Source organism: Sceloporus undulatus, chromosome 2 (assembly GCF_019175285.1).
Source record: "Sceloporus undulatus isolate JIND9_A2432 ecotype Alabama chromosome 2, SceUnd_v1.1, whole genome shotgun sequence".
Classification (NCBI taxonomy): domain Eukaryota; kingdom Metazoa; phylum Chordata; class Lepidosauria; order Squamata; family Phrynosomatidae; genus Sceloporus; species Sceloporus undulatus.
In genome coordinates this window covers 102,815,653-102,834,002 of record NC_056523.1, presented here as the reverse complement: position 1 = coordinate 102,834,002, position 18,350 = coordinate 102,815,653, and the positions used below count along the sequence as shown (strand labels likewise).

The 18,350-nt window shown below is 42.4% G+C and overlaps 1 protein-coding gene across 1 annotated transcript in view; it reads right to left on the bottom strand.

Annotated features, from left to right (window-relative positions):
• The window catches only part of RAD50 (RAD50 double strand break repair protein), a 67,499-nt gene that overhangs the window by 37,148 nt on the left and 12,001 nt on the right, over positions 1-18,350 (bottom strand). The window contains 5 exon segments of the mRNA XM_042452725.1: positions 324-517; positions 2,997-3,162; positions 6,292-6,420; positions 7,754-7,958; positions 8,114-8,299. Coding sequence (XP_042308659.1) covers positions 324-517; positions 2,997-3,162; positions 6,292-6,420; positions 7,754-7,958; positions 8,114-8,299 — 880 coding nt within the window.

The following is an 18,350-nucleotide window of genomic DNA, read 5'->3' as shown; positions in this document are numbered from 1 at the left end:
AGGGGCAGAGGCTGCAACCACACTGCAGAAATAATCTGGTTTAACACCACTTCAATTGCCATGGCTCGAACTACAGGAACTGTAGTTTGTTGTGGCACCAGAGTGGAGCTGATCACTCCTTTTACCCATGCAGCCTGCATACCTTGGGTTCATATGTACAAACCAATCTAAAATTTATTCTGATGTCCCATTGTTTCAGTGTAATTTGCATTGAAATAAATTAGTATATGTTTGCACCCTAACTTCTCTACAGATTTAAAATGTGGCGCTCTTTTCCTGTGTTAAATTAACTTAGCCTTTAATGAATGTGCAAACATACTTACCATCAACTGATCAGCAGCTTCCTTGTCTTTGTTCTGTCTTTCTTTCACAAGTTTGTGAAAACTGTCAATTTGCCTTTCACTAAAGGGCACTCTTTCAAATCCACCCAATTCCAAATGAGCTGCCAAAGACTGAATTAATGAATCTCTTGTCCTAATATGCTGCTGGTGGCGATCTGCTTGCAACTGAAGACGACCTTTCACAGACATATACACATGTCAAAATATTTAAATAAATTCATTTGCAAAACTAAAAGAACAAGAATTTGCAGCTCTCATTATTATGTGCAAGAAGCTAGAAAAATGTCAGTCTAGTCTTAAACAGAATTACACTCATCCCCCCACATTCGCTGGGGTTAGGGGCACAGGACCCCCATGAATGTGGAAAAGCCACAAATAACAAAAACACTATGTTTTTACCTGAGAGAACACCTCTCTAGGAATCTCTAGGTCAGGGGTAGGCAATCTTTTTGAGCCGGGGGCCGGGTTGCTGTCCCTCAGACAACTGGGGGGCTGAAGCCAAAAAATAAATAATTAAATAATTATTTAAAAATTTAAATAAATAAATAAACCGGGGCAAATGTAGGACAACATTTTCAAATGGTGGACACTTTTTTTTAAAAAAAGTGGAAGACACGCAAAAAAAATTGCTGATTTTTTAAAAAATGCTAATATAAATGCATGTTTCTGAGGCGTCTATAGATAACTGCCCCCCTTGCTCTTGCGCGCAAGAGGCCAAAGGCCCCGGCGGCAATTGGCGGCAGGACTGGGCTGGGGCCGGTCCCAAGGCCTTGCCGGGCCGCATCCGGGCCGCAGGCCGCAGGTTGCCTACCCCTGCTCTAGGTCATCCAGTGCAACTCTGTGGTCAGCATCTGCCAGATATTGACCACAGAATTATGCTGGAGGAGCTACAAATGCCTAGTGGAGTGTTCTCTCTAGGAATCTCTAGGTCCTTCAGTGCAAATTTTGGTTAAAGTTGACCATAAAGTTGCACTGGAGGACCTAGATATTCCAAGAGAGAACACATTAATAAAAATCATGAATAATCAAATTTGCAAAAGTCAAAGCCACAAATGTGGAGGGACAATTGTATTACTTGCCTGGTCACTTAGGGTGAGTAAATTTAAACTCCAGGGAAGTAGAGTTGATCCAGCATCTCCCCTTTGCAACTTATATTCAGTAGTTACTAAAAGGGAGCCAGTGTGTTGTAGTGGTCTGAGTGTTGGACTGTGACTCTGGAGGCCAGGATTCAAGTCTGTACTTGGTCATGGAAACCCACTGGGTGACTCTGGGCAAGTCATCAACCTCAGAGAAGAGCAATGACAAACCCTCTCTGAAGAAACTTGCTAAGAAAACCCTGTGACAAGGTTACCGTAAGCCAGAAATAAGTCGAAAACGATTTGAAGGCATGCAATAATAAATTATTACTAGATTCTCTATGCATGCCAAGATGTTTCCAACATCTTTCCTGCATGACAGGGGGTTGGACTGGATGGCTTTTGTGGTCTCTTCCAACTCTATGATTTTATCATCCTCTCTACTGAACCCCTATGGATCTCCAAAAACAAGAAATCCTTAAGCCCTCTTCCCTGTGGCTTAAATGATCTTGAAAGAAAGTGCCAAAAGAAGAGGCTTCTAGCTTTGGGGGCATGCCATTTAGACTATGCACACCACAAGCGTCTGGAAGACACACTGAGGCTGTGCTCTGGTCTAAAGGACCAGATCAAAAATAATTCAGTTTAAACTGACTCCTGGCAGCGCCAGATGGGGACCGGATGTGGTGGCCTGCTTTGGGAATAGGCCGTGCAGTTGCCATAGTCCCAGTCCAATGGCAGCTGGAGAAACCAGAGGCCACTTCACCCCAAAGTCTTTCTTACACCTGGCTCTTTAAAAGAACAAATCACTTTGTGTGTACAGGTCTGACCAAATATATCGAACTTTACTCTCAAGTACACCTACCAAGAGTTTTCCAGAATAGCTTTTTAAAAAACTGTTATTTTGTTCAATGGATACAAGTTTACAATAGTGGGTTTTTTAAATTATTCTACTATGTGTGCAGAATCATGCTAACTCTTCTGTGTTAGGGCAACTTTTATGGACTTATTTGTAAATCATTTTCCAAGGCTACCAAGTGAAGATGTGAAACAGTTTAATTTCAGTTCTACTCCTAAGTCATCTTTACCATTTATTTTAGGAAAAAGTTTGGCCAGCCTACACACCACTGGAAAATATTGAGAGCTACCTTTTTTGAGATTCAGAATTAAGAATTTTGAAGAATCTGGCAAATAACTTGCAAGTACCAGCTTTTCTCAAAAAAAATATTGAATTTAAGCACTGCACATATATTACACAGGAAATTTAAAAAACGTGTGAATGCTTTCACAGCTTGAAAACATTTTCCCTAAAACTGTGAAAAAAGAGTTTTTTAACCAAACCTTGATAAAAATTAAATGAAGCCAGAAGAAATGATGCTGCAGGCCAGACTGAATCCATGGACTAATGGTTGATAACATTCTTGACTGAATGTACACAACTGGCAGGAGGGATCAAAATAATCACCCACAAACATCAGTGTGGGAACATATTTTAAGATATTACCTCACAAAACAGAAATATACCTACTTGTCATAGATACCTCTTGCAAGTGTTAAACATTTAAGAAATAGGAAACAATACCTTGTTCAACCAATAATTCTGATTTTTCTCTATTAAATCTTTGGTATTCTTTGCTTGCTCGCTCCAGTTCTCTCTGACATTCTGTTAATCTCCTCTCCTTTTCTCTCACGGTTTTCTGATGGTTTTGATACATTTCTCTAAGTTGTTCATCAGTTCCTTGAAAAACCTAATGTTATAGTTCAGAAAGAAAAAAAGATCAACAATAATTTTTATCATGTTGGAGTCTAAGGGCCAAAACGGAAAAGATGCAGGAAATCTGTGATTAGTATCTTCCTTTACTAAGGAAAAAAAAAAAAGGGGGGGGGGCAGCTTAATCTGCTATCCCTCTGGTTGTTTTGAAAAGAAATGTGGATCTCTGATAATAATTATAAAACAATATGGGTCCAAAATACACTGCATAAATAATCCAGTTTGAGACTGCTTTAACTGGGTTGGCTCAGTGCTAGGGAATCCTGGGAATTGTAGTTTATTGTGGCACCAGAGTTCTCTGATAGAGAAGACTAAATGACTCACAAAAATACAGTTCCCAGAATTCCCTAACATTGAGCCAGTGTAGTTAAGCCAGTCTCAAACTGGACTATTTATGTAGTGTGTTTTGGACCATAGAATAGATAAGGAAAGACAATGACAATACTCCCAAGAATGAACTTTCTTTTTCAAAATTTACTAATAATAATTAATGAAAAACCATTCCAAATTTGGCAAAGATTTATCTGGGCAACAAGAAAGCCAAGAATTAAATGGAAATCGTTAAAAGACATAAAAGAAAATGGTGAATGCAGAGTACCAGATTTCAAATTGCATTATCAAGCTTGTGCATTAAATTGGATAAAGGATTGTATAACTTTGAAACCAACCAGTTAACTTTGAAAAATGAAAGAATCCAAAATGTTGAAGACCTCAACAGCAGATATGGATAGCAAACATCCATATGATATGAAAAAGCAAAGGTACATTAAGAATTCCATAACCAATTTATCAGGCAATCCCTGCTTAGAAATTGGCTGACTCAAAAAGGAAAAAAATTACAGAAGAATTCCATTATGGATTTCCCTTCAAGAATCATTCTATGGAAGGTGGAAATCATTAGCTACATGGCTCAGACATGAGGACATTTCAGTAAAGGACAAACAAAACAAACATAAAATGAAGTCACTGGAAGAATGAGAGAAGTTAAATCCCAAAATACACTGGCTGTTATACACACACAATTAAAAGAAAGATTCAAAATGGATCTAAAATTGGAAAGCTTTGGGGAAGATGGAAAAGGATTACCAGTAGATACAATACTTTGTAGCACAGATGGTAAAAACACAGTAAAATTCTATAATATACTTATCTCCAGAGAATGAGAACAAGACTAAATTAGAGTGACTATGGTAAAGAGGGCCATGGATATATGAAATGATATTGACTTGGAAAGTTGGATATATTCAAAGTAGAGGATGCAACAATTTACAAAATGTCAAGACTTGAAAGAAAACTATCTGAAAATGGTATTTTCACTGCAAATTTCCAACAATGGTATTTAACCCTGCAAAAGATTGTAAAAATGTATAAAACAGCACAAAACAAATGAAACGACAACAGGCAACAGGATCATATGTGGCAGAACTGTCCACAGGTGAAAAAATTCTGGAAAAGAATACATATTACAATAAAAGAGATCCTGAAAATTACTAGTAAGAGCCAAAGCAAGCGAACTTATAATTAACAACTGGAGGGGCAATAGTAAGATTGCATTAATTAAATAAGAAGTGGGGAATATTAAGGGACACAATGTCTTAGAAAATCAGATAAACCAAGAAACCACAAGACCTCAAGTTCCATTGGTTTTAACAGAGGTATGGCCACACACACACATGCACGTGCCACCACTGGAGTGAATGGAAAAAGGAAAGGAAAAAGAAAAAAAAGGAAAGATCTCTAAGAGGAGAAGAGGCAATTCAGGATTCTGCAGGGGGGCCATGACCCCCAAATCCATTACATAGGAAAAGGCCTAAATCCAAGACCCTTTTACTAACTCTTGTTTTACCTCCTTTGATTTTATGTAGTGTTTCTCTGGGACAGTTTCAACCCTTTCCTCAACCTAAACATCTCTATGCTGGGGAAGCTGTTATCAGGTCAGTGAGAAGAAACTCTGGCCCAAAACAGATGGGCAGATAGGGGTGGCTTCTGGCCATTCTGGAGGTGGGGCGTTTATAAAAGAGTCTGAATTTTTTTGCAGTTTAAGAATTGCATTCACTCTTAATTGCCTCTATTTAATCTTAACAATGCTGTAAAAATATCAAGTCTCATTTGCTATATGCCATTTTGTTAAATCATTACTATTTTTTTTAAAAAATGACAAATATTACAACAAAACCAGAAGATAAACATGTTAAACATGCATCAGTTAAATGATTATTACATCCATGGCTGCCAAATTCAATGTAACCATAATAATCTGATTTATGATGTATTATTCTATGTAGTTGCAAGGATAAAACATGCAAAATCATAATTTAAATGATCAACAGTCAGGCTTCTGTAGTGTAGTCTTCTACTTTTCCTATATAAAATCTTGAATGTGTCTTGGTTAGTAACATTTAAAAAGTGGCAACTCATTTCTACAACCTTGTTACAAAGAAAGGCATCTATCTTCTGTCATAACTGACTAGTTACTTCTATTTCTAACAAGTGGTTATTTTTCTTCAATCCCTATAAAGAAAAAAAAAACCTAAACATATAATGGGAAGATCCTCAACTTCATTTGATCCACAATAACAAAGTGTAACTCAATCTTCTCCAATGGGGCACACTTCAGAACTGCTGAAAACAACTCTCGTTATCCCAAGCCAACATGATAAATGCAAAAATGTCCACATTCCCCCCCGCCCAAATGTCCTCTAGGCAATGTAAGGAGAGGGCATTTTCAGCACATTTTGAACTTACCCTGGGTCAGTTTAGACCCAAGAGAGAACTTTTCTGAAACAGGAAATGACTTCTGCTTGCTTCCTGTTATTAAAAAATGGCCTCTTCTAGACCTAAAACAACTAAGGAAGGTCCGAAGTATGGCCAAAAGAAAAAAAGAAAAAAAGAAGAAAGAAAGAAAAGAAAAGAAAAAGAAAAAAAGAATCCCCCACCTTTTTTCTCTGGTGGGCATTTGGTAGCAAAAGTGACCTTTTTTGGCAAGTGAATACAGCCCTTTCAAGTTCTCCAACTGTGACTTCCCCTCCACAGTTGCCCACCCCAAATTAATTCATAATCTGCTTCACAGAAGGTAAGGCAAGCAACAATATACTTTCAAGCCAACCTTTTCCATCTTTTGTTGCAAATCTTGATTATCTTTTTCCATCTGCTTTTTCCGACTTTCCAGAGCTTTTATGTCATTGTCAAGTTTCATGACTTTTACAAGATTATGTTCTATTTCTGTCAGCCGATTCTGAGAAAGAGAAAAAAAATACTAAAAATAAGCAAGGCATATAACAATGATGGAGATTATGCAACAGTTTTGTAAACTCACTGAACTAACCTCCTGAGGGTCAGCAGCCCACTAGGTTTCTATGCAGGGACAGAGGAAGGACAGGGCTCTCTATCCCTCCTCCACCACCCTCTTATTCACTTGCACAGAATTACATGTATCTATCATCATGCAGTACCTTTTCAACTACAGTGACTGGACAAATGCTTACCTATACAGGTGTTATAAAATATTTATGTTTACCTATATTAAGGCAGAGTATTTAAGATAACTGGTTCTGGGTGGTACTAAAATCTCTGCACACAGAAACAGTCTAATAATTTCTTATATGTGTTTGGTTTGAAACAGAAAAAAATTGGGCCAATTGCTAATCTCAGCTACAGCAGACCTACTGAAATCAGTTGCTGAATAGTAAATCAAAACCTTTGGTGATCCCATTGAGTCAAAGGATCTAGCCTAACTAGAATTATTAAAGTTGGATTCAGCCCTATGGGTGCAATCAGGGCAGAGTCAACTGGCTCTCCTCTAGCTGGCATGCAATATCCATCCCTTGTACATAAGAGGGCTGCCCTTTTTAGAAGAAGAACAACAACAATCCATCAGACTCTCTGAATGGACTTCCAGTTAGTAAAGCCCATGAAAAACAATGGCACTAACTCTAAACTGCCAAACATGTACAGGAAGATTTTTATTTTATTTTACCGTATATACTCGACTATAAGTCGACCTCATCTATAAGTCGAGGGCAGGTTGTGGGGGCAAAATTAGGGATTTTGATATGAACTGTGGATAAGTCGATGATAAAACTTAGGTTCATGCAAAAAAGGACCTAAATGATGAAGTAAAGGAAAACAATGCCAAAGAACCTACAAAATTATGGCAGGTGTAACTGTTTTGGCTCACACTAGAGGCTGGATGGAAGAGAGAGTAGAGGGACGTTAGTGCTTCCAGGACAGATTGCACTCTTGCCTTTAATCAGGGGATGGTTCCCTTATTAATAAGAGTTAAAGAATAGTATTTACACTGACCTGTGGATAAGTCGACCTAGGTTTTTGAGGTCAATTTTTGGACTAAAATTTCTAGACTTATAGATAAGTATATACAGTATTGCATGTTACAAACACACAATAGGGCAATACAGTAGTATCTATATACTTCAAACTAGAATTGTGTTAAAATAGTACAAATAACCTCTTTCAGATGCTCTAATAAAAACAGTGTGCATGCAGGATTTATTTTCTAATATATATCCTACAGAAAAATCTTAGCTATGCAACTGCAGAAAACGAATTACCTTTAAAGGTTCAAGCTGCTGCTCAATAGATCTGACATTTTCTTTGGAGGCAGCCAACTGAGTTTCTCTATCAGTAAGATGCTTCTGAATTTCATGTGCCTTTTCTTTATTTTGTTTCAAGTACTTCAGCTCCACCTGGCACTCTTTAATCCGCTGGCCTTGTTTCAGACGTACCTGACGAAGCGTTTCCAAAGCCTTAATGTACCTTTTAAGAATTAAGCCAAGTTATATTTCAACATAAATAGCATGAATTGCTTTAATAGATGATTATTTTAATGAGGTATTTTAATACTTTATGATTAAAAATAAAAATAAAATCATTTCATTTACATCTATTTTAAAAAATAGATATAAATTAACCTTGTTGCTGAAAAGATCTCATCAAATTTTTGTTTCAGAGCCTTTCCTTCACTTAAAGGCCAGTTGGATTCTTCTTGGTGGCAAAAAATGACATTGTTAAGCACAGATTTGGAAACACCAAGGGAACCAATCATCTCTCGGTCTATTTCTGCACATTTGGAGCTCAGACTGACTTTTTCCCCATGTCTGTATGAACACAGAACAAAAAGCATATGCATCTGACAATCCAGTAAAATTTCAATATTAATAAATATACTAGAAACATTGAGACCACAGGTTTTCCTTTGCTTTGCATACTCAGTCTTCATTCATTAGGAAATGACATGGAAAGCCTTCAATGTACAGTCAGCTCTCTATATCAACAGATTCAAACATCCCCAGCTTGAATTAAAAAAAAAATCCAAAAAGAATAACTTGATTTTGCCATTTTATATAAGGAACACAACTGTATATAATGAAACTTGAACATCCACAGATTTTGGTATCCACAGGGGATCCTGGAACCAAAAACAAATGGATACCAAGGGCCTGCTGTACTTTATAATTGCTTTTGGGTGTGACATTTGATATGTTTTTCTTTCCTTTGACAATACATTATGTATTACTTGTAAGTTTCAAACTGATTGCCTGCCTTGGGTGGGTAATGGGCTGAATGAGGGAAAACAAACTCAAGCTGAATCCAGAGAAAACGGAGGTACTTGTGATAGGTTCCCTACATCAGGGGAAGGAGTTTTGTCAACTAGTCCTGGATGGGGTCACACTTCCCTTAAAGGATGAAGTTCGCAGTTTGGGAGTACTCCTGGATTCATTTCTACAGCTGTCATCTCAAATAGATTCGATTGCCAGAAGTGCTTGATACCAACCTTGGTTGATACGCCAATTGCGTATTTGGTCCCTACATGGACCAAAAGGACCTTGAAGCAGTAGTACTTGCATTGGTAATCTCTTGTCTAGATTTCTGTAATGCGCTCTACATGGGGCTACCTCCGTACCAAGTTCGGAAGCTTCAATTGGTTCAAAATGCGGCAGCCAGATTGGTCACCGGAATACCTAGGTCAGCCCATATAATACCTGTGTTAAAAACTCTTCACTGGCTGCCGATTAGCTTCCAGGCACAGTACAAAGTGTTGGTTATTACCATTAAAGCCCTTCGTGGCTTGGGCCCAAGTTACTTGAGGGAACGCCTCTCCCTACACAATCCTCCCTGCACTCTCAGAACATCTGGGAAGAATTTATTAGAATACCATAAGCCCAGGTTAACGTCAACTTCCCATAGATCGTTTACGGCCGTAGCCCCCAAACAATGAAACAGCCTACCAGAAGAGATCCATCTTATCACCACCTTAGATGCCTTTAAGAAGGCACTTAAGACGGATCTTTTCCGGTGGGCTTATCCATCCGACCTCATTTAAGATAAAATGCTTCACTTCTGGTTATGATGTATGTTTTCTAAGTGTTTTAGATGTTCTAGATGTTTTAGCTATTTTATTGAATTAATAATAATGTCAAGTGTTTTACTGATTGTATTTTATATCTGTACTGTATTAATCTGCTGATGTGTAATCCCACCTCGATCCGCAGGGAGAGGCAGGAAAATACAAATAAAATCCTCCTCCTCCTCCTCCTCCTCCTCCTAGTTGATCCCAAAATGTGGAATCCATGATCTACTTGAAGAGGTCTACAAATTTGCCAAATATCAAACCAATTTTGTTTGTATAAACACCGTATAATGCAGGCAAATGTGCTCAGGGACTTTTTTGCTATACAACTTTTAGCGTGTGTGTGTGTGTGTGTGTGTGTATCTGAACAGGAAAATTTAAATTTATTGGCAGATTTGGATATTATTTGCATGGAGTTGACCATTTCAAGAGAACTGAGTCTCTGAGTTTCAGATAGGTGCAGGCAAGTATCTGAAAGTTGATTTTTAAAATTTCTTGGAAGACTTGGATGCAATTTACACAGATAGTTGCCCATTCCAAGGGAACTAACTGGCAAAGCAGATCGGCATAAAGAGCCGTCTGCAGGGTGGCGTGGGGGCATGACATATGCACACCGAACACCCCAATGCCGCCCCCAAGCTGGCATCATGCCACCCCACTGACTACACAGCAGGCAGTGTCATGGCATTTCTGTGGCATGGCGTTTACACATGCCACGCCGCAGAAACGGGGAAAAGTCACTGCTGTGGTGGAAAAGGGAGGCTTTTTTCCAGCTCAAAAAGAAGCAGCATTTTGTCACCTCTTTTTGAGCTGGAAAAATGCCGGATCGGGGCCACACTGTGCAATTGCTGTGGCCCCGATCCAGCACTCAAAGAAGCGGCATGATGCCACCATTTAGGGCCGTCTGTTTCAGCGCTAAGTTTCCAATGTTTCAGATGCAGAGAATTACAGTGAAGCCTTGTTATACGCTGGGATTTGGTTCCAAGATCCCCCGTGGATAACAAAATCCATGGATGCTCAAGTCCCATTAAATATAATGACATAGCAAAATGGTGTCCCTTATAAAAAATGGATAATCAAGGTTTGATATTTGAAATTTATACTTTTTTGGAACATTTTCAAACCATAGATGCTTGCGTCCGTGTATAAAAAATACATGTATAAGAAGGGCCAACTGCATGAGCAGCCTTTACAGTTTTGATATCAAAAAGGGCACTCCTATTTCCCATCTATCTCGGTACAAAATTGTTATGAAAATACCATACAACACAAAGGTGACCCAAATTCAAGATAATAGGTGTAGTGGCTTCTGTGAACAGGGAGCCTTCCAATCTGAACAAAAATAACATTTGTTAGAGGACGTAATTCTCCCCACACTATTTACTCCAATTTAAGGTTGCAAATATTTGGCAAACTACTCCTTAGTAAACCAGAATAGGATTATAGATCCTATTTGAAATTCAGTTTTCATTATAAGCTGAAGGAGGCTGATTCCAACAAAGAACTACAGACCTTCTCTTTTTCATATTACATTTAAATATGTTTTCTGTCTGGGAGCCACCTTGGATCCCTTCTGGGAGAAAGGCAGCATCTCTTTGCATACTGCTTTTTTATTAGATAAATAAAGAAAGCTCTCTGGATATCTCAACACAGCTCAAGAGAATGTCATTTATGGTTTTTCATAATAAATTATTACCCTCTTATTATGCTTTTATATGTTTAATTAGCAAACATGGTTAGCTGTATTTATTGATTCTTTCGATATACACCTAAATAATAAAACATTAAGTATGCATTATCACGGTAACTCTAACTGTATGTATTATACACATCATGCAATAAAGCAGACTAAAATACATAACAAACACTGTGGGACTGCCAACAATGGAATGATGAATTTCCTTTTCAAGAACCAAGCAAATTCAGTGAGAGAAACCTGCCAGTTTTAAGACTAGAATTAAGACTCATGTTGGTTCATGTTGACAAAGCATGGAATTGAAAATTGTTAAAAGCATGTGATGTCGAAGGCTTTCATGGCCAGCATCCATAGTTTTTTGTAGGTTTGGGGGGCTATGAGGGCACGTTCTAGAAGAGTTTATTCCTGATGTTTCGGCAGCAGCTGTGGCTGGCATCTTCAGAGAATGCTGGCATGGAACAGAGTGGGGCATATAAACAGTGAGCCCGCGCCATGAGTGGGCTTCACTTCCGCAGCTTTTGGCATACGCTGAAACCGCGGGACAATCTAGTGAGTGGTTGCATGCCCATGGTGTACACGCTGCGCCACATGCACACACCCCATTATTTTCAATGGGGCGTGAGCATATGTGATTTTCCCCTTACACGGGGGGGGGGGGGATCCAGAACAGATCCTCCGTGTAAAGGAAAGGACAACTGTACTGTTGGTTGAGAGGAAGCAATTTACATGTTAATCTGCATATTATTCTGTTGTTGAATGGCAAGGCCCCAGGGTGTCTAATTAATAATCCGTTGTCTGATGGGAAACCCCCTCACCCTGGGTGGTTTTCATTTGCATTTGCTGGGCCTCGATTTTGGTGTTTTTCAGAACTGGTAGCCAAACTTAGGCCCAGGACAGATGGGCAGGAAGCACCGTCCTTGGGCCAAAACTAGCGCTTGGGATCGTGCAGCAACCACACGCCCCTGAGACCTAGTTTGTATAGACGGCGCCATCCCGCCCACATGATATTGATGATATTACATGCATGCCATGTACAAACAGCGTGGTGAATGCATGACATAACCGCAACACCCCAGGGTGCTTACGGCGCCTTGGCAGCGTCGTGGGAAGGAGTTCCATTTTGGAGCTCCTTTTTGGTGTGTGCATCGTTGGCGCAGCAACCACACGGCCGCACCAATGATGCAGAGGAGAAAGGGCTTGCCTCTTTCTCCTCTTTAGGGTAAGGATGCCGCTGGGCATGAAGCTGCAGGAGAATCCCTTTCCAGGCCGAAGAGAAGTGGAAAACGGCAGATTGGGGCCACTGGGCTGTGCATGCGGTTACTGTGGCCCCAATACTGCGCTTCCAGGGGCGGCACAGAACCATCCCTTTCGGGCTGGTCTATACAGCCCCCTAGTTTACACTAAGGGTTTCTTTTTTCTTGTTGAAGTTGTCCACCTTTTTATGGATTTCAATAGCTTCCCTGTGCATTCTGACCTGATAGTTGTTGGCATGGTTCAGAATTTCAGTGTTTTAAAACAGCATTTTATGCCCAGGATGGTTTATAACGTGTTCTGCTACTGCTGATTTTTCTGGCTGACCCAGTCTGAAGTGTCTCTCGTGTTTCCTGATTCATGTTTGGACAGTTTGGTAGTCCCTATGTACGCTTGTCTGCAGCTGCATGGTATGTGGTAAACTCCTACAGCCATGAGAATGTCTCTCTTGTCCTTCGTTGAGGGCAGCATTTGCTGGATTTTCTTGGTTGGTTTGTAGACCATTTGGAGGTTGTGTTTCCTCACCACTTTCCCTATTCTGTCTGTCTCCTTTGATGTATGATAAAAATACTTTCCCTTTGGGTGGTTGTTTGTCTTCCCTCCTATGAAGTTTTCTGAGTCTAGCAGCCTTCTGATGTCTGAGCTGTAGAGCCCAGTCTAGGTGCTTCAATTCATCTTCTAGGAAGTGGGGTTCACAGATCCTTTTTGCCCAGTCTACCATTGGTTTTATTGTGGTTCTTTTTTGTTCTGAGTGATGGTTGGAGTTCTTGTGTAGGTATCTTCCAAGTGTATAGGTTTTATGTATACTGTGTGGCCCAACCGTTGGTTTGATTTGCAGATGAATGGCAGTGTTCTTTCCTTTTCTTTTCCCATTGTGAATTGGATGTTAGGGTGGATGTTGTTCAGAGGGTTCAAAAACATAGTCAGATCTTCTTCTCCATGGCTCCAGATGGTGAAGTGTCATCTACTGTACATATCAGAACCATATTGTGAGCTTTTTTGGTGCTGTTTCCAGGGCTTGCTTTATAAAGTGTTCCATGTAAAACTTTGCTATCACAGGATTCAGAGGGCTTCCCATGGTTACCTCATCTCTCTGCTCGTAGAATTTACTATCTCACTGGAAGTAGCTTGTGGTGAGGCAATGTTTGAACAGGGCTGTGGTGTATTCTGGAAAAATTTGTCGGCTGAATGCCATGATGTCCTTTATGGGGAATTTGGTAAACACGGAGACCACATCAAAGGTGATTAGTATGTCTCCGGGTTTGAGTTTGAGGCTGTTGACTTTTTCCATGAAGTGAGCTGGGTCCCTGATGTAGTGTGGGGTTTGCCCTATATGGGTTTCTAACTGTGTGACCAGAAACTTGGCCAAGTCATATATGGAGGATCCAATGGTGCTCACTATGGGTGGGGGTGGAATGGAATCTCTGTGGATCTTGGGAAGTATTCAGCGAAGGACAGGAGAAACCCTCTCACAGCCACAGAAATTTACCACATACTGTGCAGCTGCAGACAAATCTACATCCAGTTTGGCTGGGGAGGCAGGGGGTGACCCTCTAGAGATAAACGGGGCTCCTATTGAGGTTGTGCGGGGCAAGGGAAGATATGGCGGTAGGAGATTGGACCAGCGTTCCAGGGGAAGGCGGGATCGATGCTTAATATCTATCTCTCCTTCCTGTCCCTCTCCTAACCAAAAGGACCTGAGGATCTTTCCAACCATGCCACAAACCCTGTCTCTGCTCCTGTGCAATGCCAGATCCATTAAAAACAAGTCCCACATAATCTACAATCTACTTGAGGACAACATCTGTGATCTGGCTTGCATTACTGAGACCTGGCTAGGGCCTGAAGGGGAAGCAGTGTGGGCTCAGGCCCTGCCAGCCGGGTACTCAGTTAAGGACCAGACCAGGTTAGGTGGGCGGGGGGGGGGGGGGTTGTTGCCTTGGTCTATAAGTCCATCTTGTCTTTAACCAGGAACCATCTCCGTCAAACTTCCTACATCGAGTGTATCTACTTGACCCTGAAGGCCAGGGACAGTCTAGGGATTTTGTTGGTGTATCGGCCACCCCGTGCGCTAACAGACTCCCTTAACGAGCTGACACAGTTGGTCTCGGAGCTGCTGTTGGAAACGCCCAGGCTACTTGTCCTGGGCGACTTCAACATCCCCTTCGCGGCCAACTATGTTCCATCCGGTGCGGCTCGGGAATTCATGGAGACCATGGCGGCCATGGGCCTGTCCCAGCTGGTCACGGGTCCTACGCATTCTGCGGGTAATACACTCGATTTGGTCTTTTGCTCGGAGATGGAAAATCCGTGGGCGGAAATATCCAATATTTCCCCCCTGTCATGGACGGATCACTTCCTGGTGGAGGCAAAGATCAAGGCTTCTACCCAGATCCCTCCCGGGGGTGGTGGACCTATTCGAATGGTCCACCCTCGAAGGCTGATGGAACCCAGCAGGTTCCAAGAAGCCCTAGAGGGTTATATGGTTGGAAATGACAGCGATACTGTTGATGCCCTGACTAACATCTGGGACACTGATCTCTCCAGGGCTATATACAGTATCGCTCCCAAGCGCCCTCTCAGGCCTGCTTCCAAGAGAAAGCCCTGGTACACGGAAGATCTCAGGGCAAGGAAGCGGGTTCTGCGACGGATAGAGCAGCGCTGGAGGAAACACCAGCGCTTATCCGACCAGACTCTCCTAGATCGTCTGTTGGACGACTATGGAGAGGCGATACGTGCAGCTAAGAACTCGTTCTATGATGCACGTATCGCGTCCGCGGAGTCGCGTCCGGCAGAGTTGTTCAGGGTTGTGAGAGAGCTGACTCAGCTACCTCCTACCCTGAACCAGATCCTTGAACCGACCAAGGCCTGCTGTGACCAATTTAACAACTTCTTCGCGGATAAAATCTCTTGGATAAGCGAAGGTCTTGAACCCAGTATTAGAGCAGAACCTAGAACGGAGGTATCCAGAGCTTCCGTGGACTCGGTTAGACTGGATCAGTTTGAGTCTGTGAGTACTGAGGATGTGGACAGGATTCTTGGAAGTGTTCGGAAGACAACCTGCTCTCTCGATCCCTGTCCCTCATGGCTAGCGGCTCAGGGGGGCCCGGCAGTAATTTCTTTACTGCATCGGATTATAAATACATCTATGGGGGAAGGACAATTTCCATCCAGCTTAAAATTGGCCATTGTAAAACCTCTGCTGAAAAAGCCTTCCCTCGACCCCCTGTTGCATAATAATTATCGGCCTGTTTCGCTATTGCCATTTTTGGGGAAGGTGATCGAGAGGGCGGTTGCAATCCAGCTTCAATCGATCCTGGAGGAAACGGAGTATCTTGATCCATTTCAAACCGGCTTTCGGGTGGGCTACGGGGTTGAGACGGCCATGGTCGCCTTGGTCGATGATCTCCGTCTGGGCATTGACAGGGGAAGCGTGTCCCTGTTAGTGCTCTTGGACATCTCAGCGGCTTTCGATACCATAGACCATGGTATCCTTCTGGGGCGCCTGGCAGAGGTGGGAATCGGGGGCACTGCGCTCCAGTGGTTCCGATCCTACCTCTCTGGGAGATCCCAGATGGTGCAGCTGGGAGACGTGTGCTCCGATGAGAGGCCCCTAACATCTGGGGTCCCTCAAGGGGCCATTCTGTCTCCCATGCTCTTTAACATTTACATGAAACCGCTGGGAGAGATCATCCGGAGACATGGGGCGCGGTGTTATCAGTACGCTGATGACACCCAAATAGTTTTCTCTATGTCCCCGACTGATGCAGTGACCGGGGTTGGCATCTCTCCTCTCGTGGTCTGCCTGGAGTCGGTAATGGATTGGATGAGGGAAAATAGACTCAGCCTGAATCCAGAGAAAACGGAAGTACTAGTGATAGGTTCCCCTGGCCCAGGGATGGCGGTGGTTCCACCTGTTCTGAACGGGGTCACGCTTCCCGTGAAGGACTCTGTACGCAGTTTGGGGGTGCTCCTTGACTCGTCGCTCCACCTTACATCTCAGGTGGATGCGACAGTCAGGAGTGCTTGCTATCAGCTTCGGCGGATACGCCAACTGCGTCCCTACCTGGACCAGGGGAACCTTGAAACGGTTGTACATGCTCTGGTAACCTCTCGCTTGGATTTCTGCAACGCGCTCTACATGGGGCAACCCTTGTACCATTCCCGGAAGCTACAATTAGTGCAGAACATGGCAGCACGACTGGTCACTGGCACGTCCAGGGCCAGTCACATAACACCCGTGCTTAAAGACCTCCATTGGCTGCCTATTCGCTTCCGGGCGCAATACAAGGTGTTGGTTATCACCTATAAAGCCCTAAATGGCTTGGGCCCAGGGTATCTAGAGGACCGCCTCTCCCCATACATTCCGCCCCGCACACTCAGATCATCTGGACAGCTGCGCTTAAGCGTGCCAGAGGCAAGGTTAACATCTACATCAAAGAGGGCCTTTACCATCTTGACCCCTAACCTCTGGAACTCGCTACCAGCCGAGCTCCGTGTTGCCGCCTCCTTAGCCCAATTTAGGAAAGGGTTGAAGACCCTACTATTTGAGCAGGCATTCCCCTGACACCTACCCCGACTATGCTTTGATCCTCCCCTGCCAGTGTGGCCGCTGGCAGAACTGTGTTTTAATCTGTATTAATTGTTTATTATGCATTGTATTGATGTTGTAAACCGCCCTGGTATTTGATAGGGCGGTATATAAATAAACATTTTATTTATTATTATTATTTATTATACATAGGGACCACCAAATGCAGTGTTCAAACACGAATCAAGGAACCCAAGAGACACTGTAGACTTGGTCAGCCAGAAAAATCAGCAGTAGCAGAACACGTCATAAACCAGCGGTTCTCAACCTGTGAGTTGTGACCCCTTTGGGGTCGCCTAAGATCATCAGAAAACAGTAGCAAAATTACAGTTATGAAGTAGCAATGAAAATAATTTTATGGTTGGGGGTCACCACAACATGAGGAACTGTATTAAAAGGCCGCAGCATTAAGAACGTTGAGAGCCACTGTCATAAACCATCCTGGGAATAAAATGCCGTTTGAAAACACTGAACCATGCCAACAATAATCAGATCAGAATACAGAGGGAGCCACTGAAATCCACGAACACCTGGACAACTTCAACAGGAAAGAATAAACTCTTAAAGTAAAGAAAAACGCCACACACACCGCCAGGAAGCAGTGTCCTGGTGGCAATAGTAGGGCTCAGGACCACACACCAACAGCATGGTCCAGAGACCTACTACGTGTGGGTGGCACCACTAATGAGTGGCACTGCCCACACGGTGGGCATGTTGATGATGTCTGAGCACCCACATGTCTACTCCAGGGAGCGGCATCGTAAGGGCTGCGATGCAGCTCTTACGACGTCACAAAAAGGAGCCACTCTAGGCGGCTCCATTTTTGCTGTGCAGTGGTGCCTTGCCATTTGGTTGCTGCTGCAATGCTGCGCAGCAAAGAGGGGCGGTGTTTCATCACCAGTGTGTACTGCCCAAAAGTTTGGCAAAATCAAGACCCAGCAAATGCAAATGAAAACCACCCAGGGTCAGGGGGTTTCCCATCAGACAATGAATCATTATTTAAATAGACACTCTGAGGCCTTGCCATTCAACAACAGAACAATATACAGATTAACATGTAAATCGCTTTCTCTCAGCCAATAGTATACATATACCACTCTCCTCCATGCCAGCATTCTCTGAAGATGCCAGCCACAGCTGCTGGCGAAATGTCAGGAATAAATTCTTTTAGAACATGGACTCATAGCCCAAAAAACCCACAAAAAATATGTTAAAAGCATCCTCCCCAATTAAATCCTTCCCTTTAAAAAATGAAGATAA